This window comes from Perognathus longimembris, chromosome 20 (assembly GCF_023159225.1).
Source record: "Perognathus longimembris pacificus isolate PPM17 chromosome 20, ASM2315922v1, whole genome shotgun sequence".
NCBI classification, from domain to species: Eukaryota; Metazoa; Chordata; class Mammalia; order Rodentia; family Heteromyidae; genus Perognathus; species Perognathus longimembris.
Genome location: NC_063180.1, coordinates 19,846,937 through 19,861,800, shown reverse-complemented (window position 1 = coordinate 19,861,800; position 14,864 = coordinate 19,846,937). Strand labels below are relative to the sequence as shown.

General features: G+C 52.3%; 1 protein-coding gene across 2 annotated transcripts; it reads left to right on the top strand.

Annotated features, from left to right (window-relative positions):
- Nucleotides 1-831: 831 nt before the first annotated feature.
- Dedd2 (death effector domain containing 2) lies at nt 832-14,651 on the top strand. Of its 2 annotated transcripts, none has more exons than XM_048368776.1 (5): nt 832-972; nt 1,653-2,024; nt 3,387-3,509; nt 7,729-7,869; nt 13,462-14,651. In XM_048368776.1, exons 2-5 carry the CDS (start codon nt 1,697-1,699, stop codon nt 13,851-13,853), a joined length of 984 nt encoding a protein of 327 aa, XP_048224733.1. In that variant the 5' UTR covers nt 832-972; nt 1,653-1,696; the 3' UTR covers nt 13,854-14,651. The 2 variants fall into 2 exon arrangements, with proteins under 2 accessions (XP_048224733.1, XP_048224734.1); XM_048368777.1 differs by having other exon boundaries at nt 872-972; nt 1,706-2,024.
- Nucleotides 14,652-14,864: the final 213 nt, after the last annotated feature.

The window sequence follows — 14,864 nt, the reverse complement described above, 5'->3', positions numbered from 1 at the left end:
AGGAGACTTTGTCTCAGGCACGCACGTGCCAGGCCTGACCTTGAGCCACCTAAGTGGAGGCGGCAGGGCGGCTGTCACGCTCCAGGCCCCGTGGCAGGGGACGCACACACCCCACAGACTCAGCGCCGTCTCCTCGGAGACAGACTTGCTCTCCTGGGTGCATAGGTTAGGGAGGGAAGCACCTGGGTGGCGCTGGAGGGCGGAGAGGGAAGCGGATGGGAAGGGATTTAAGGAGGGGCCGTTGGAACCCTGGGGTGGGGCGGGGTCGTGATGGAGAGGTGCATGTCGTGGTGGAGGGGTTCTCCGCGAATTGGAAGGAGGTGCTAAAGATCGGGGAAAACCCTGGTCCCAATCAAGGGAGGGAATTTATGGAAGGCAGGGGTTCCCTCTGGGTGAGGGTGCGTTCCCCAAAGTCCGGGGTTATGAGGCGGCATAGTGAAGATCTAAGTTTTTGGTTGCTAGTGGACGAGTGTCCCAAGTCCTGGGAGTTGCAAAGTGACCCGAGTTTGTGACTATCGTCCTTCCCGAGGGCAAGCGGGGGACGGGGGTGTAATGTGGGGTGTCTGAGTGATGATGAGGAGGAGCGAGGGGAGAGCTAGTCTTTGACGTGAGTAATTCCCACAGGTCGTGATGTAGGAGAACGGGGACACCTCTCCCTCCCACCCCAGGTGGCTCAAATGCAGGGACCCAGCGACTGAGGATTGAGAACGTCAGACTCAGCCGAGCAGCGACTCTGCGCAAGCGCAATACGGACGTGCGCAGCCGCTTCGGTTGGGGGCGGGGCTTGGCGGCCTCCTCCTGCGCTTGCGCAGAGGGGGCGTGACGGTCGCACCTGCGCGAGTTGTCCGGGGAGGAAGGAGGGGAGGAGGAGGAGCTAAGTGACGCAGGCGTAATAATAGAGAAGGTGCCAGAAAGATCCAAAACAAGTGGCTGCGGCCGTCGCCCGGGGAGTCCATCGGACGCCGGATTCCGGTAAGGATCTAGAGAGGCCTAAGGAAGGGAGATTTGGGCTCGGGTAGCCGGAGCCCTTGGGTGCGGGGGAGAGGGCAGGACCGCCCTTTTCCCCCAAGGTGGCGGAGTCGGGTTCGGACAGTACCACCTGTGTGGATCCCACGGCTGGCCCTGGCGGGTCCCATTCGCAGGAGAGAGTGGGTCACTTGGGGCCGGCCCCCTTGGGGCCCAGCCGGACGACACTCTGGCCGGCCCGAGCCCAGGGCCACAGCTGGACGGTGACTCCCCAAAGTCACCGGGGTGGCCGGCAAGGTGCCCCGGAATGGGATGTAAACAAGGCGTGCCGCGTGCGGGCCCCTCTCCGGGATGGGCCGGGAGCTAGTTGGGAAGGAACCACGGGAGAAGAGAGAGAGACCGAGACCGAGAGACGCGTTTGGGCTTGGCCGCCTCGACTGGTCGGGGGGTGGGGGTGGGGGGGGACCCAGAGGTGGTCTGGCGTCTGGACCTGTTACTAAGGGGACCTCGGGCGATACCATGTCCTTCCGGGGGAGGGGGAGGCTGGGATGGCTGATGTGGGGGGGGAGGTGTAGGGGTGGTCCCGTCGGGTGGGACCGCGTGGGAGACACTCCCTGGCCCGTGTGAAGCCTGGGCCTGTGCCTTGCTGACCACTACCTCCTCCCTGCCGTGTGTGTGGGTTCTAGGCCTTGGTTCTGAACTTGTTCCGCACCCCTCCCCCCTCCCGGGAATGGCGCAGTCCGGGTCGACCCCGGCCCCGAGCTGGGAGGAGGATGAATGTTTGGATTACTACGGCATGCTGTCGCTTCACCGTATGTTCGAGGTGGTGGGCGGACAACTGACCGAATGCGAGCTGGAGCTTCTGGCTTTCCTGTTGGATGAAGCACCCGGGGCCGCCGGTGGTCTAGCCCGTGCTCGCAGCGGCCTAGAATTGCTACTGGAGTTGGAGCGTCGTGGTCAGTGTGACGAGAGCAACCTGAGGCTGCTGGGCCAACTCCTGCGGGTGCTGGCCCGCCACGACCTGCTCCCGCACCTGGCCCGCAAGCGGCGGCGGCCAGGTAAGGTTGAACAGGAAGGAGCCAGACTTCCCCCATTGGGCGGGTGTTGGGGGGTCCGGAGGGGGAGGCCTTGCTCCCAGCCGACCCTTGTGATGCCCATTCTGACTGTGTCCTCCAATGAAAAATACAAAGGGCCTACTTAGGAAGAGTGACCTTGTCTGTAATAACGATTGCCAGCACTGATGATGGAGAGAGTTTGTTTTATTCCAGAAGGGGTAAACCCTTCACATGAACTGTGACCTCTTGTACCCTCTCAGTACATTTCATAAGGAAGTCCTGCTACTGTCTCCCCGCCCCCCTCCCTGTACAGGGAGGAAAACAGGTCAAAAAAAAAAAAAAGTTAAGCAGTTTGCCTGTATAAAAGAGGTGAATCTTGCATGCCTAGGACAGAAGTTATAGGATGATGGGTTTAAATGTTTGTTTGAAATGGACATGTTGCCTAGGAATTTGATGAGAAACAAGTAGCTTTTAAATGTGATGATGGATAGAATGCCATAATATAAACAATGTTTTATATGGAGACATCAGTGAAGGAAGGTCTTTCTGAAAAGATGACATTTGGACCAAGGCTGCACTTCCAGCCATGTGTTGGTCTCAGGGGAGAAAAATCTCCCATAGAGGAAAAGGCAAGCACCCAAGCTCCTAGGTGGGAATGAGCTTGGCATCCCAGAGGCTGGTGTGCCAAACACAGAGAGGACTGTAGCCACAACATGGAGAGGGAGGAGGGAAGACTTGCCACACAGGGGCTTGCAGCTAACATAGAAAGTGTGGGAGCCAGGATTCAAACCCACCTGGGTTATCTCTATAGAGCTGAGGTCCTTGAGCCTTGGGAAGGAAGGACAGGCAAGGAAAGAGCTGAGGGCTATTGGGAGTCCTGTGCTGCATAGAAGGTTGGGACCTTGCCTGGTTTATGGGAGATGCAGTGACAAGGCTGTGGAGGGAAGTTATGGGTTTTGCTGGCTCAAAGTAAGCCTATGGAATTAGGATAATCAGAATTCAGGCCTTCAGAGGGAATCCTGATATAGTATTTGGGGGGAAATAGGTCTGAGGATCAGAGCCTAGAAGAAAAGATATGAAGAGCTTGGTGGAAACACCTGCTTGCTTCTTAGAGCTGCAGGGTAAGCAGGGGCTGTGGGGGGAGGGGGCACAGGGCCATTTCAGGGATCCTGGGTTAAGTGGTACCAGGAGGTGACATGTCCCATCTTGGGAGGCGTTTGAGTACAAGGTATTTGAGGAGTGAATGTTTGAGGTCTTAGGCAACTGGTTGTCCAGTCATTCTTGGGGGGGAGGGGGAGACTTGGGCCTGGGCCTGGGAGGGGCAGCAGGAAAATGGGAATGCTAATTTCACTTCTCTTTCCCCAGTATCTCCAGAGCGCTATAGCTATGGCAGTTCTAGTTCTTCTTCCAAAAGGACTGAAAGTAGCTGTCGTCGCCGACGGCAGTCAAGCAGTTCCTCAGATTCTCAGCAGGGTCAGTGGGACACAGGTGAGCTCCCCCCCCCCCCATATACACTTTTTTCTGAACCCTGCTAAGCCTCCTATACCATGGCCCATCAAGGAAGTGGCCTAAGGGGTCATCTTGTCTCATGTCTCATGTTTGTGGCATGTCTATTTATTATTGCTACAGAAAAATGCTATGTCCTGAGGAACATACCATATGGCTTCATGTTTAAATGACATTGTGGGGCTGGGAATGTGGCCTAGTGGTAGAGTACTTGCCTAGCATGTATGAAGCCCTAGGTTTGATTCCTCAGCACCACATAAACAGAAAAAGCTGGAAGTGGTGCTGTGCCTCAAGTGGTAGAGTGCTAACCTTGAACAAAAGAAACTCATGGACAGTACCCAGGCCTTGAGTTCAAGCCCCAGGACTGAAAAAAAGTTAGAGGAAAAAAAACATTAAATGACATTATGCTGCATTTTTCTGCATCTGGCTGTCTTGGCTGAACATGCTTCTGAATATTATTCATGTCCAGTGCTCTAATTGGTTTAATTGCCATGCCCCAATTAATGTAGTCTCTCCCTTGCCTCAATGTATTGCTTTTTCTTTTTCTTTTTTTGGTCGGTTGTGAGGCTCTGAACTCAGGGCCTGGGCCCTGTCCCTGAGCTCTTTTGCTCAAGGCTAGTGCTCTACCACTTTGAGCCACAGCTCCACTTCCAGTTTTTGAGTGGTTAATTGCAGATCAGAGTCTCACAGGGACTTTTCTGCATTAACTGACTGCAAACCATGATCTTCAGATCTTCAGCCTCCTGAGTAGGATTACAGGGATGAGCCACTGGCACCTAACCCTTTTTTTCTTTTCTGACTCGTCCATCCTACCAGATTGGTGTAGGATGTGATTATTTCTGATGTGTCTGATTATTTCCTAATGGTGTCATTTAGCTCATCTTTTGGTCCCCTCTATTTCCTGTGGAGTGAGGATTAGGGCTGGAGGCTTGGTGAGATTCCTGTTATGCATATTTGGCAGGATACCCCTTGACTGAGGCTGTTTCCTATCTCCTGGAGCCCAGCAGGTGGCCTGAGAGCCTGCCTGTCCCATTGTAAGTGGGGGATTGGATCCCTTGGTTGAGGTGATATCTGCTACATTTGCACATCATAAGGGATCTTTCTCTCCTGTCATGGTTAAATAATCTAAGGGAGGGAGCTATGGCTCATCCTGTGTCCAAGTAGCTATTCCTATCATTATGGAGTTACTCAGTATTTATTTACTGTGTCAACGAGTCAATGACTCATTCTGGGTTAAGCTCTGTGTCTTTTTGACATGTCCATCATTCTTTGAGTGCCTCCTGCTCTGTGGCACTGTAAAATGGACTGGAATCACCTTGCACTTCACTTCTCCCAACCCTATAATTAGTTGTTTCTCCAGGAGCCTTCTTTTTCTTTTTTGTTGGTCCTGGGGCTTGAACTCAGGGGCCTGGGCATTGTCTCTGAGCCTCTTTGTGCTCAAGACTAGTGCTGTACCACTTGAGCCACAGTGCCCCTGAGGCTTTTTTGAGTAGTTAATTGAAGATAAGAGTCTCATGGGGTGGGGGATGGGGGACTTGGAGATGTGGCTCAGTTGGTAGAGCCTAGCCAATGAGCAAAAGCATGAGGTACCAAGTTTGAGTCCTGGTCTCAGCACCCCCACACTGCAAAAAAAACAAAAAGGACCAACATTTTGGGCCTAGGAATGTGGCTTAGTGGTATAGTGCTTGTCTAGCATACATGAAGCCCTAGGTGTGATTCCTCAGTACCACATAAACAAAGGCCAGAAGTGGCGCTTTGACTCAAGTGGTAGAGTGCTAGACTTGAGCAGAAGCTCAGAGACAGTGCTCAGGCCCTGAGTTCAAGCCCCAGGGCTTGCCCCCCAAAAAAGTTTCATGGGGACTTTTATGCCTGGGCTCGCTTCAAACTGTATCCTCAGATCTCAGCGTCCTGAGTAGTTAGGGTGACAGGCATGAGCCACCAGCACCCGGCTTCAGGAGCCTGATTCTTTTAGAAGCTGTGGTATTTTAAGACAGAGATCTGAGTGTTGAGCATGTGTGCCTTCTCCACAGAGGCTGCACTTCAAAAAGTACCTATTACTGAGAAGGAACTTAGGCTTTTTGTTGTTGGTGGTGGTGGTGGACTTGAGCTCAGGGCCTGGTTGCTCAAGGTTAGCACTACCACTTTGAGCATAACTCCACCTCCTTTTTTTTCTTTTATGCTGGCTCCTGATTTAACCAGGCTCTGCTGGCTCACACCTGCTCTCCTAGATACTCAGGAGGCTGAGATCTGAGGATTGCAGTTCAAAGCCAGCCTGAGCAAGAAAGTTGGTGAGACTTTTATCTCAGATTAAGCACCAAAGAAGCTGAAAGTGGCTATGGCTCAAATGATAAAGCATTAGCCTTGCACATTAAGGCTCAGAGACAGCCCTCGGACCCTGAGTTCAAGCCCCAGGACAAGTGCGCTCACATGTGTATACACACACACACACACACAGATTTATAGATTTACTTGCTTTTTACAATAACGAAGTAGCCTCAAAATGATAGCCAGTTATCACTGCTGACTCTAGCTGCTGAATTAAAGCCAAGATTTATTTTTAGGGGGCCTGGCTCTGATCATACCCAGTGAGTATATGCTAAAGACCTTTTTCAAGTTACTTGTAATAATGCTTTAGTCTTGTTACAAATTATATGTACACTTAGGTTAATTTGTTTCTGTTTGTATTTAGCTTTATGGTTTGTATCTTTTTGTTTCCTTTTAAGTGTCTGAGTGTATCAAGGAGTTATATAATTTAAAAGCCAAACAAAGGTCATCCTAGAAGTGTCATTTCTGTCATTGTTCCTCTTAGCAGATAAGTAATCTGTTTCATTATTTCCTGTTGCAAGAATAATGAGCCTATTTAGGTATTCCCATTTCTTGTCTTGTCTTTTTTTTTTTTTTTTGCTGGTCCTGGGGTTTGAACTCTGAGCCTGAGCTGTCTGAGCTTCTTTTTGCTCAAAGCAAGCACTCTACCTTTACTACAGCATCACTTCCAGTTTTTTTTTGTTTTTTTTTTTGAGTAGTTTATTGGGGATAGTGTCTCATGGAGTTTCCTGCTCAGGCTGGCTTTGAACCACAATCTTCAGATCTCAGCCTCCTGAGTAGCTAGGATGACAGGTGTGAGCTACCGGTGCCCAGCTTTTTTCCTGTCTTTGTCTTTGTGTTTTCTTGTTTTGTTTTGGTGGGACTGGGATTTGAACTCAGGGCCTCACTTGTTTGCTGGGAGCTTTCTTGCTTGGCTGGCACTCTTACCACTCGAGTCATGCCCCTATATAGCCCTTACTTTTACTGTTAATTTGGTAGATGGAGTCTGGAGAACTTTTCTCCTGGTGCTGTCTTTTTCAAACTGCATCCTGAGCCACCAGTGCCTGGCATTTTCTCTCCTTTTTTTCTTTGTCTTTTTTTTCCCCCCTTCTGGTTGTGGGGTTTGAACTCAGGGCCCAGGCACTGTACCTGAGCTCTTTTGCTCAAGGCTATGGCTCTACCACTTTGAGCCACGATTTCACTTCCTATTTTCTGGTGGTTAATTGGAGATAAGAATCTCATGAACTTTGCTGCCCAGGCTGGCTTTGAACTGCAATCCTCAGATCTCAGCCTCCTGAATAGCTCAGATTACAGACCTGAACCACCAGCACCCAGCTTCCTCTCCTTTCCTAAGCAACGTGCAGCAAAGTAGATACATTAATTTTGTATTTTGCTTTATCCCTTTCTTTCTGTGTGTGTGTGTGTGATGTGTTTTCAGTACTGTAAATTTGTTAGTTGAGAAACTACTTCTTCATATGTAACCTAGACTGGCCTTAAATGTGTGATCTTACTGCCTCAGTCTCAAGTGCTAGGATTACAGATGCGTACTACCACACTGGGCTAATTTATCCTGGAAATACTCTTATTTTTGTTTCTTCTTGTCAAGCCCTTGAGTTCAGGGTCTCATCACTGTAAATGAGGCCCCAGTGGCTGCTCTCCTGCCTGTCTTCCCATTTGAGCCTGCAGGAGGCTTTTCTAGGGCCAGCCTTGGAGGGTCCTGCTGGCTGGGGGGCCTGTCTGTCTACCCTTCTAGACAATGCAGGTGGTCCCTTCCCCCTTCTTGACAGGGATATTTCTGGAGAGGCTCACAGTGCTGAGGGTGGCCTCGAGCTTCTTCCAGGTCCCCATCTTGGTGCTGCTGATCCTGATCCTCAGCCTGCCTGCTCTGTATCCTCAGGTTCCCCTCCAACCAAACGGCAGCGCCGGAGACGGGGCCGGCCCAGCAGTGGTGCCAGACGGCGGCGGGGAGGGGCCTCAGCGACCCCTCCACTGCAGCAGGAGCCAGCCAGGCCTGCGTCAGAAGGCAAAGTGACCTGCGGTAGGTGTCCGTGGATCCTGGTAATGCACATAGACTATCCTCAGCAGGCCACACAGCTGGAGAGTAGCACACATCTGGCAGGTGGCCAGCCATGCCCAGCCACCCTTTTGGCACAGAGGATCTCTTGTCCTTTTTGTTGCCACCTTACCTCCTGTAGTTGAAGGATCAAAAACAAGCCACCTCTTCCAGGAAGCCTACCTTTCATTTGCTTATCTACCAGATTTCTGCAGGAGTCTTCTCCATCATTTCTTCTGGAGGAGTGAGATATGGCAAGGGGAGAAACAGGGCCCCTAGGATCAGTCTTGGTCTTAGCACTTAGGCTGACCTTGGACAGGTTGACTGGACCTCTCTGGGCCTGTTCCCACCTCTGTGAAAGGAGGCTGATGGTGTTTTACAGCTGTGAGGGAAGATGAGGCAAGCACACAGTCTCCTTGGGGCAGGACGGCAACCGGGAGGCCCTACTGCCCTGGGCCTCGTACAGCTGATCTTCAGCTGGTGACAGGCCAAATCTGATGATGGCTGAGGTAATAACAGGTGATGTGAGGAAGTGTGTGTGGGGGGGAAGGTAGGGAGCCAGGTAGGCCCCAGGCAGAAGAGCTGGGCAGGCTAGGGTGTGGCCGGAAATTTGGATGTTGATCCTCCTCCTAGCTCTGTCGGGTTTTTTTTAGCATGGAGAGGTTGAGTTGAGTGTGTGTGTGTGTGTGTGTGTTATACTTGGAATTGAACTCAGCCTCAGCCACCTCAGGGACACTTCTAGCCCTTATTTATTAATGAAAAGGGGTCTCATTTATTCATTCATTCATTCTAGGGTCTTGCACTTTATCTAGGAATGGCCTCAGATTTCAGTCCTTCAGTTTGTGCCTTCCTTTAGGGAGGATTGTGAATGTGGACCATCATGTCCTCTCCTGCCCCGCCCACCTCCTATTTCTCTTTTTTTGAGATAGGGTCTCACTTTTTTTTTTTGCCTTAACTTTGAATTGTGATTCTTTTCTCTACTCTTTTCAATAGGTATAAGCACCTAGCCCTTGATACCTCTTTCCTTTTTCTCTTCTTTCTTTGTAGTACTGGGGTTTGAACTCAGGATCTTATGCTTTCTAGGCAGGCACTCTTACCTGGAGCTATCAATCTCCTCTCTCTCTCTCTCTCTCTCTTTCTTTTCTTGCCAGCCCTGAGGCTTGAACTCAGGCACTGCCCCTGAGCTTCTTTTGCTCAAGGCTAACACTTTGTCACTTGAGCCACAGCGCCACTTCTGGCTTTTTCTGTGTGTGTGGTGCTGAGGAATTGAACCCAGGGTTTTGTGCATGATAGGCAAGCACTCTACCAGGAAGCCACATTTCCAGCCCCAGTGACTGCGGACAGGCTGGTGTGGAGACTGGATCAGGTGGAGCAAGTCACCAGCTCTTGACCTCTGGCTCTCCCATGGGCCTCCTCCCCCTAAACGCAATTAAACTGAGCCTGTCTGAGGGTGTCCTGTAGTGACTCTCCCATAGCCACAGTAATTCCTAGTGTCACCAGGCTGGCTGGGTGGGTTGAAGGAGTCACTGCCTCCTGGATGGATGGGAGCAGGCCAGGCCTCAGGTCTCTGCACACGCCCCGGCCTGGAGGTTGTTCATCAGGGTGTGTCTGGGACTTGATAGACCAGAGAGCTGGTTGGACTGCTGACTCACCAGGCGGGGTGGGGGCTGGAGTGAGGCTCACCTCTTCTTTTGCGGGACCTAGTTTTCCCTTCTGAAAAATGGGGATGCGTCTTCTCTCTCTCTCCCCATGACAGTTCTGGGACTTGAACTTGATGTCTCTGACCTTTTTTATTTATTTGCCAGTCCTGGGCCTTGGACTCAGGGCCTGAGCACTGTCCCTGGCTCCTTTTTGCTCAAGGCTAACACTCTGCCACTTGAGTCATAGCATGACTTCTGGCCATTTTCTGTATATGTGGTGCTGGGGAATTGAACCCAGGGCTTCATGTATATGAGGCAAGCACTCTACCACTAGGCCATATTCCCAGCCCCCTGACCTTTTAAGGTTAGCACTCTTACCACTTGAGCCACAGCTCCGCTTTTGGCTGTTTTGGTGGTTAATTGAAGAGCTCAGCCTCCTGAGTAGCTTGGCTGACTGGCGTGAGCCGCCTGCAGCTGATAGGGATAGCTTCTCTTTAATGAGGTCCTCTCCAGAGCTGACTGAAGAAGAAGAAAGCTGCTTCCATTCTTTCCCCTCCAAGCCTATGACCCTTGTGGGGTTGACCCCATTGATAAGTGCCTGGGGGCATGGGCTTGAATCCCGGGCCTTGGAGCTTCCCAAATACCTGTGTGTTTCTTCTGTAGGGCACCCTGCTGGGTATTGCAGTGGGCATATTATTTGCTGGACCTGGAAGTCTCAGGATAGCCATTAAGGTGTGAGTGATGTCCTTTGTATCACGGGAAAGGAAGTTACTTGTGTGAGAGGCAGGGGCGGAGTTGGGTTGAGATGAGTTTGTTCTATATGTGTTTATAGAGCACTTATTATCTGCTAGGCCCAGCAGGGCTGGGAGGCTCCTGCCTTCCTGGAGCTCATTTTCTGATAGGAGGAGAAAGTTAAGTCAGATGCCCGGGGGGGGGGGGGGGTGTCCCAGATGGAGGGAACAGCAAGTGTGAGGACCTGACTGCAGGTGCTGGAAGTGATCACAGAGGAACTGCAGTGGAGCGGTCTGGCAGGACTGAGTGAGAGAGGAGAGAGACTAGCCTATGGTAGATCCTGAAGGGCCTTGTGAGCCTTGGGCTTGGGTTCAAGGCTGGTGCTCGACTCCTTGAGTCACAGTTCCACTTGTGGCTTTTTGGTGGTTCATTGGAGATAAGAGCCTCACAGACTTTCCTGCCCCGGCTGGCTTTGTACTGTGTTCCTTAGATCTTAGCCTCCTCAGATGCTCGGATTAGAGGTGTGAGCCACCAGTGCCCAGCTCTCCCTGGACATCTCCCTGGATGATTGTTCTTCTCTCTTCCAGGAAGAGTTAAACGTGTGTCCTTTAAATGTCATTTCCTAGAGCAGAATCTCTTCTGTATCATTTTTCTCTCCTGGCCCTGAGGATGTTTTTTTAACTATGTATTTATGGATCCTGTATCCTGCCTCCTGAGAGGCAGCAGATAGGTTAGGGGTAGTTAAGAGCTCAGGCTCTGGAGCCTGGCATCTCAGCCGGAAGTCTGGCTGTGGGCTGGTGACTCAACCTCTAGACCTCAGTTTCCCAATCTGAAACAACAAATTGACAGCGTCACCTCAGAAGGCCACAGGAATGGTCAAAGGGGTCAGTGGAGGCAAAGAAGGTAGTGCAGGGCTGTCTGTGGCAGATTCCACGGGTGTCACCTGGTCTTTTCTTGGCCCAGGGATCAAGGAGAGGTTGATCAGAAAGCCTGGGACTCAGGGCCGGGGGTATGGTGCTGGCTTGCGTAAAGCTTGCCTTTTTTCTTGGGCCTGATGGTGTCTCCCATCCTCTCCCTCCCTGTGCTGGGACTGTGCTTCTCTAGATCAGAGGTCAGACTGTGGTCTGGAGAAGGATTTCTTCATCTGCACATGAGGCAGTGAAAGTGCCCTGAGAGTAGGTGGGTTAAGGTAGAGAAAGCCTCCTGTGGGTAGAGCCTGGCATAGAGGAGTGCTGCCTAGCTGGGGGCAGCATGTTTTCCCAGCCTCCCTGCAGCAGGCCCCCCCCCCCCCCCCGCCACTGAGGGAGAGGGGGAGCTGGGACTTTTCTCCAACATGGCAGGAACTCTGTTGCCATAGAGTTCAAGGAGGAGATTGGCTTGTTTGGTTTAAGGAGAGGTGAGAGAGGCAGAGAACCATGGAGGTAGAGAGTTGGGTGTTGAAATCAGTTCCTGTTTCTGGGGCCTTCATGGAGGCCTAGGCTGTGAGTCAGCACTCGCATGAGTCGCTTCATTTACTACTGATGACCACGCGCAGCAGGGACCTCTTTTGTCTGTTTATGTTTTTCAGATGGGGAAACAGGCTCAGAGAGGTGAGGTCACATGCCCAAGGCCCCACAGCTAGAGAATGACAGAGCTGGGACTCACCTCCAGGTCTGTGGGACTCCGCCCGCCAGTGGCTCTGTCTCTGCTGCTGCCCAGTCCTGTGTGGCCTTGGGCAGGTGCTGTTCCTCCTGGCTCCCTGACCCCCATCCATGGTGGGAAGGTTTAGGCTGATGCTTATAAGGGTCCCAAGGATAAGGACTTTTCCGGTCCTCGGGGTGGGAGGGCCTGGGGATGAGGCTGGGCAGGCTTCCCTGGGCCTTGAGAATGAGGAAGGGAAGAGGGAGGAAGTGACTGGGGTGAGAAGTCATCTAGGGGGTGCGGCAGACTTGCCTTCTGCTTTGTGGTCTCTGCCTACACATCTGTGAAGGATGATGGGAGCCCATTGCCTGGGAGCTTTGGTTTCCTCATCTGTTACATGGGCTGATGGCACTTCCTGCCGCTCAGTGCTGACTGGGCTGGTATCTAGCACTTGGTGCATTGCAGCTGATGTTCATGGAGTACCCACTAGGTACTGGGCATGGTGTTGGCCTACTCCTATCTGGCCATTGCTCTTTCGGGGTCTCTCTCTCTTTCTCTCTTTCTCTCTCTCTCCCCCCTCCTTCCTCTCCCTTTCTTATCCTCTTAGCAGCTTTTCCCAACAGAGATTGTGCCCTTGTTTAGGAGGAGCCTGTGACCTGGCCCTGGTCACACTGTAGTGCCAGAAGGTGCTGGGTAGAACCAGCTCTATTAAACAAGAAGCCTGCTCTCTATACAGTTAAAGGATGTGCGTGCGGCACTGGCATTGCCTGGCTGTGTGGCCTTGGGCAGGTCACCTCTTTATTCCTCCACTTAATCTGTAAAGCAGGTGGTAAAAAGGGCCTGCCTCATGTGGACAGGTTGCTTGAGTTCCTGTGACCTCAGCCCTCAGAGAATCCCTGGCAGATAGCCCACACTTTTTGTTGGGTGTTTTTTTTTTTTAACTGTATTTTTTTCATCTTCTCTTTTTTGGTACCCAGTACATTGCACTTGCTAGGCAAGCACTTTGCCACTGAGCTACATCCCAGTCCCACACTTTAAAAAAGAAACATTGGTGGTGGGGCTTGAATTCAGGGCCTGGGCACTATCCTTGAGCTCTTTCACTCAAAGCTAACATTCTACCACTTTGAGCCATAGCACCACTTCTGGTTTTCTGGTGGTTATTTCCTGGAGATAAGAGTTTCACTGCCTTTCCTGCCTGGGCTGGCTTTGAACTGTGATCCTCAGATCTCAGCCACCTGAGTAGCTGGAATTACTAGTGTGAGCCCCCCCCACACCAGTATGGGCCCAGCAATAGTCCACACTTTGCTGCTGCTTCCAGCACCTACCTGGTGTTTGGGATGACCTTGTAACTGGTGTTCATGGGTGATGGATGGTAAGGCTGCAAGGGGTGGGGCTTTTAAGGGGTGGGGAGGTAACAGGTGAGGCCTGGCAAAGCTGAGAGGGTGTGGAGAGGCATCAGGACTTGGTGGTCCTGAGAGTTGTTGCCAGGCATGGGTGGGATAGAGGTAGGAGCCTGGAGGAAGCCAGAAAGAGAAAGGGTGGCAGAATGGCCATCCACACTGACCAGTCTCTTCTTCCCTTGCAGACATCCGGCTCCGAGTTCGAGCAGAATATTGTGAGCATGGGCCAGCCTTGGAACAGGGCGTGGCATCCCGGAGACCTCAGGCATTGGCCAGGCAGTTGGATGTGTTTGGGCAAGCCACGGCTGTGCTTCGTTCAAGGGACCTGGGCTCCGTGGTGTGTGATATCAAGTTTTCAGAGCTCTCCTATCTGGACGCCTTCTGGGGTGACTACCTGAGTGGTGCCCTGCTGCAGGCCCTGCGGGGTGTGTTCCTGACTGAGGCCCTGCGGGAGGCTGTGGGCCGGGAGGCTGTGCGTCTGCTGGTCAGCGTGGATGAGGCTGACTATGAGGCTGGCCGGCGCCGCCTGTTGCTGATGGAGGAGGAAGGGGGACGGCGCCCACCAGAAGCCTCCTGATCCTGGGTCTGGCAGGATTGACCCCACCTCTGAGTCTCCAATCTTCTCCCCTAGAGGACAACCATCTCTTCCCCTAGGGGACAGCAGCTCTGAGGACTGCACCAGCATGGCAGGCCCCTTGACAGCCTCTGTGACAGGATGTGGGCTCTGAAGCCTAAACCACTTCCAGCCCAGTTTCCTTCCCAAAGTGTCTCTGCCCCCAGCTGTGAGCCCTCAGCCCCAGGGGCTCAGGACTGCAGTCCTCCAAGGCGGTGAGGCAGAGCCACACACTCACCAAAGCCCCCTGTGTATCGAGTTTCCAACCCTGGGCTGTCTGTGGGAACACACATGCACACGCACACGCACACGCACACACACACTTTGAAATCATCCCTGGGCCCTTCCTTGCTTCACACACTTCTTTGGCCTAAGGGCTTTTCTCTCAGGATCTCTGATTTTACCATGCCCACCTAGGCCTCAGCACACCAATAGGCTCTGGAGCTGGGGTTCCTGTGGGGCCTGCTCACCCTGCCCATATGTCTAGCCAGCCAGGGTTCTGCCTGGCATCCACACAGACCCAGCTCTCTCCACGTTCCTCATATTCCCCAGAGCCAGATACAGATTTACACTTGGACCCTTGACTCAAGAGTGTCACATGTGGGTTTTGTCGTAGCTTCAGATCAAGGTCTGCTGTTGTCTCTGGGGCCAGGGCCAGAACCAGCCGCCACCTTATAAAGGGAAGGCAAAGACCTGGGGCTGATGGGAAGATGTCTTACAAATGGCACCAATAAAAATGACCCTGGAAAGGGCGTAAGTGGACCCCAAGGCTCTCCAGGATTCTTTCTTGTTGGGTTGGAGATAAGGGGTGACCCAGGAAGGTGGCTGCTGGATGAATGTCAGCTGCTCCTGTAGCCTCGTTCCACTCTGTTGGCCTCTTCCACTCTGTCAAAGAAGTTAAGTCCAAGCTGGGCCGCTGGTGGTTCACACCTGTAATCCTAGCTACTCAGGAGGCAGAGATCTGAGGATCACAGT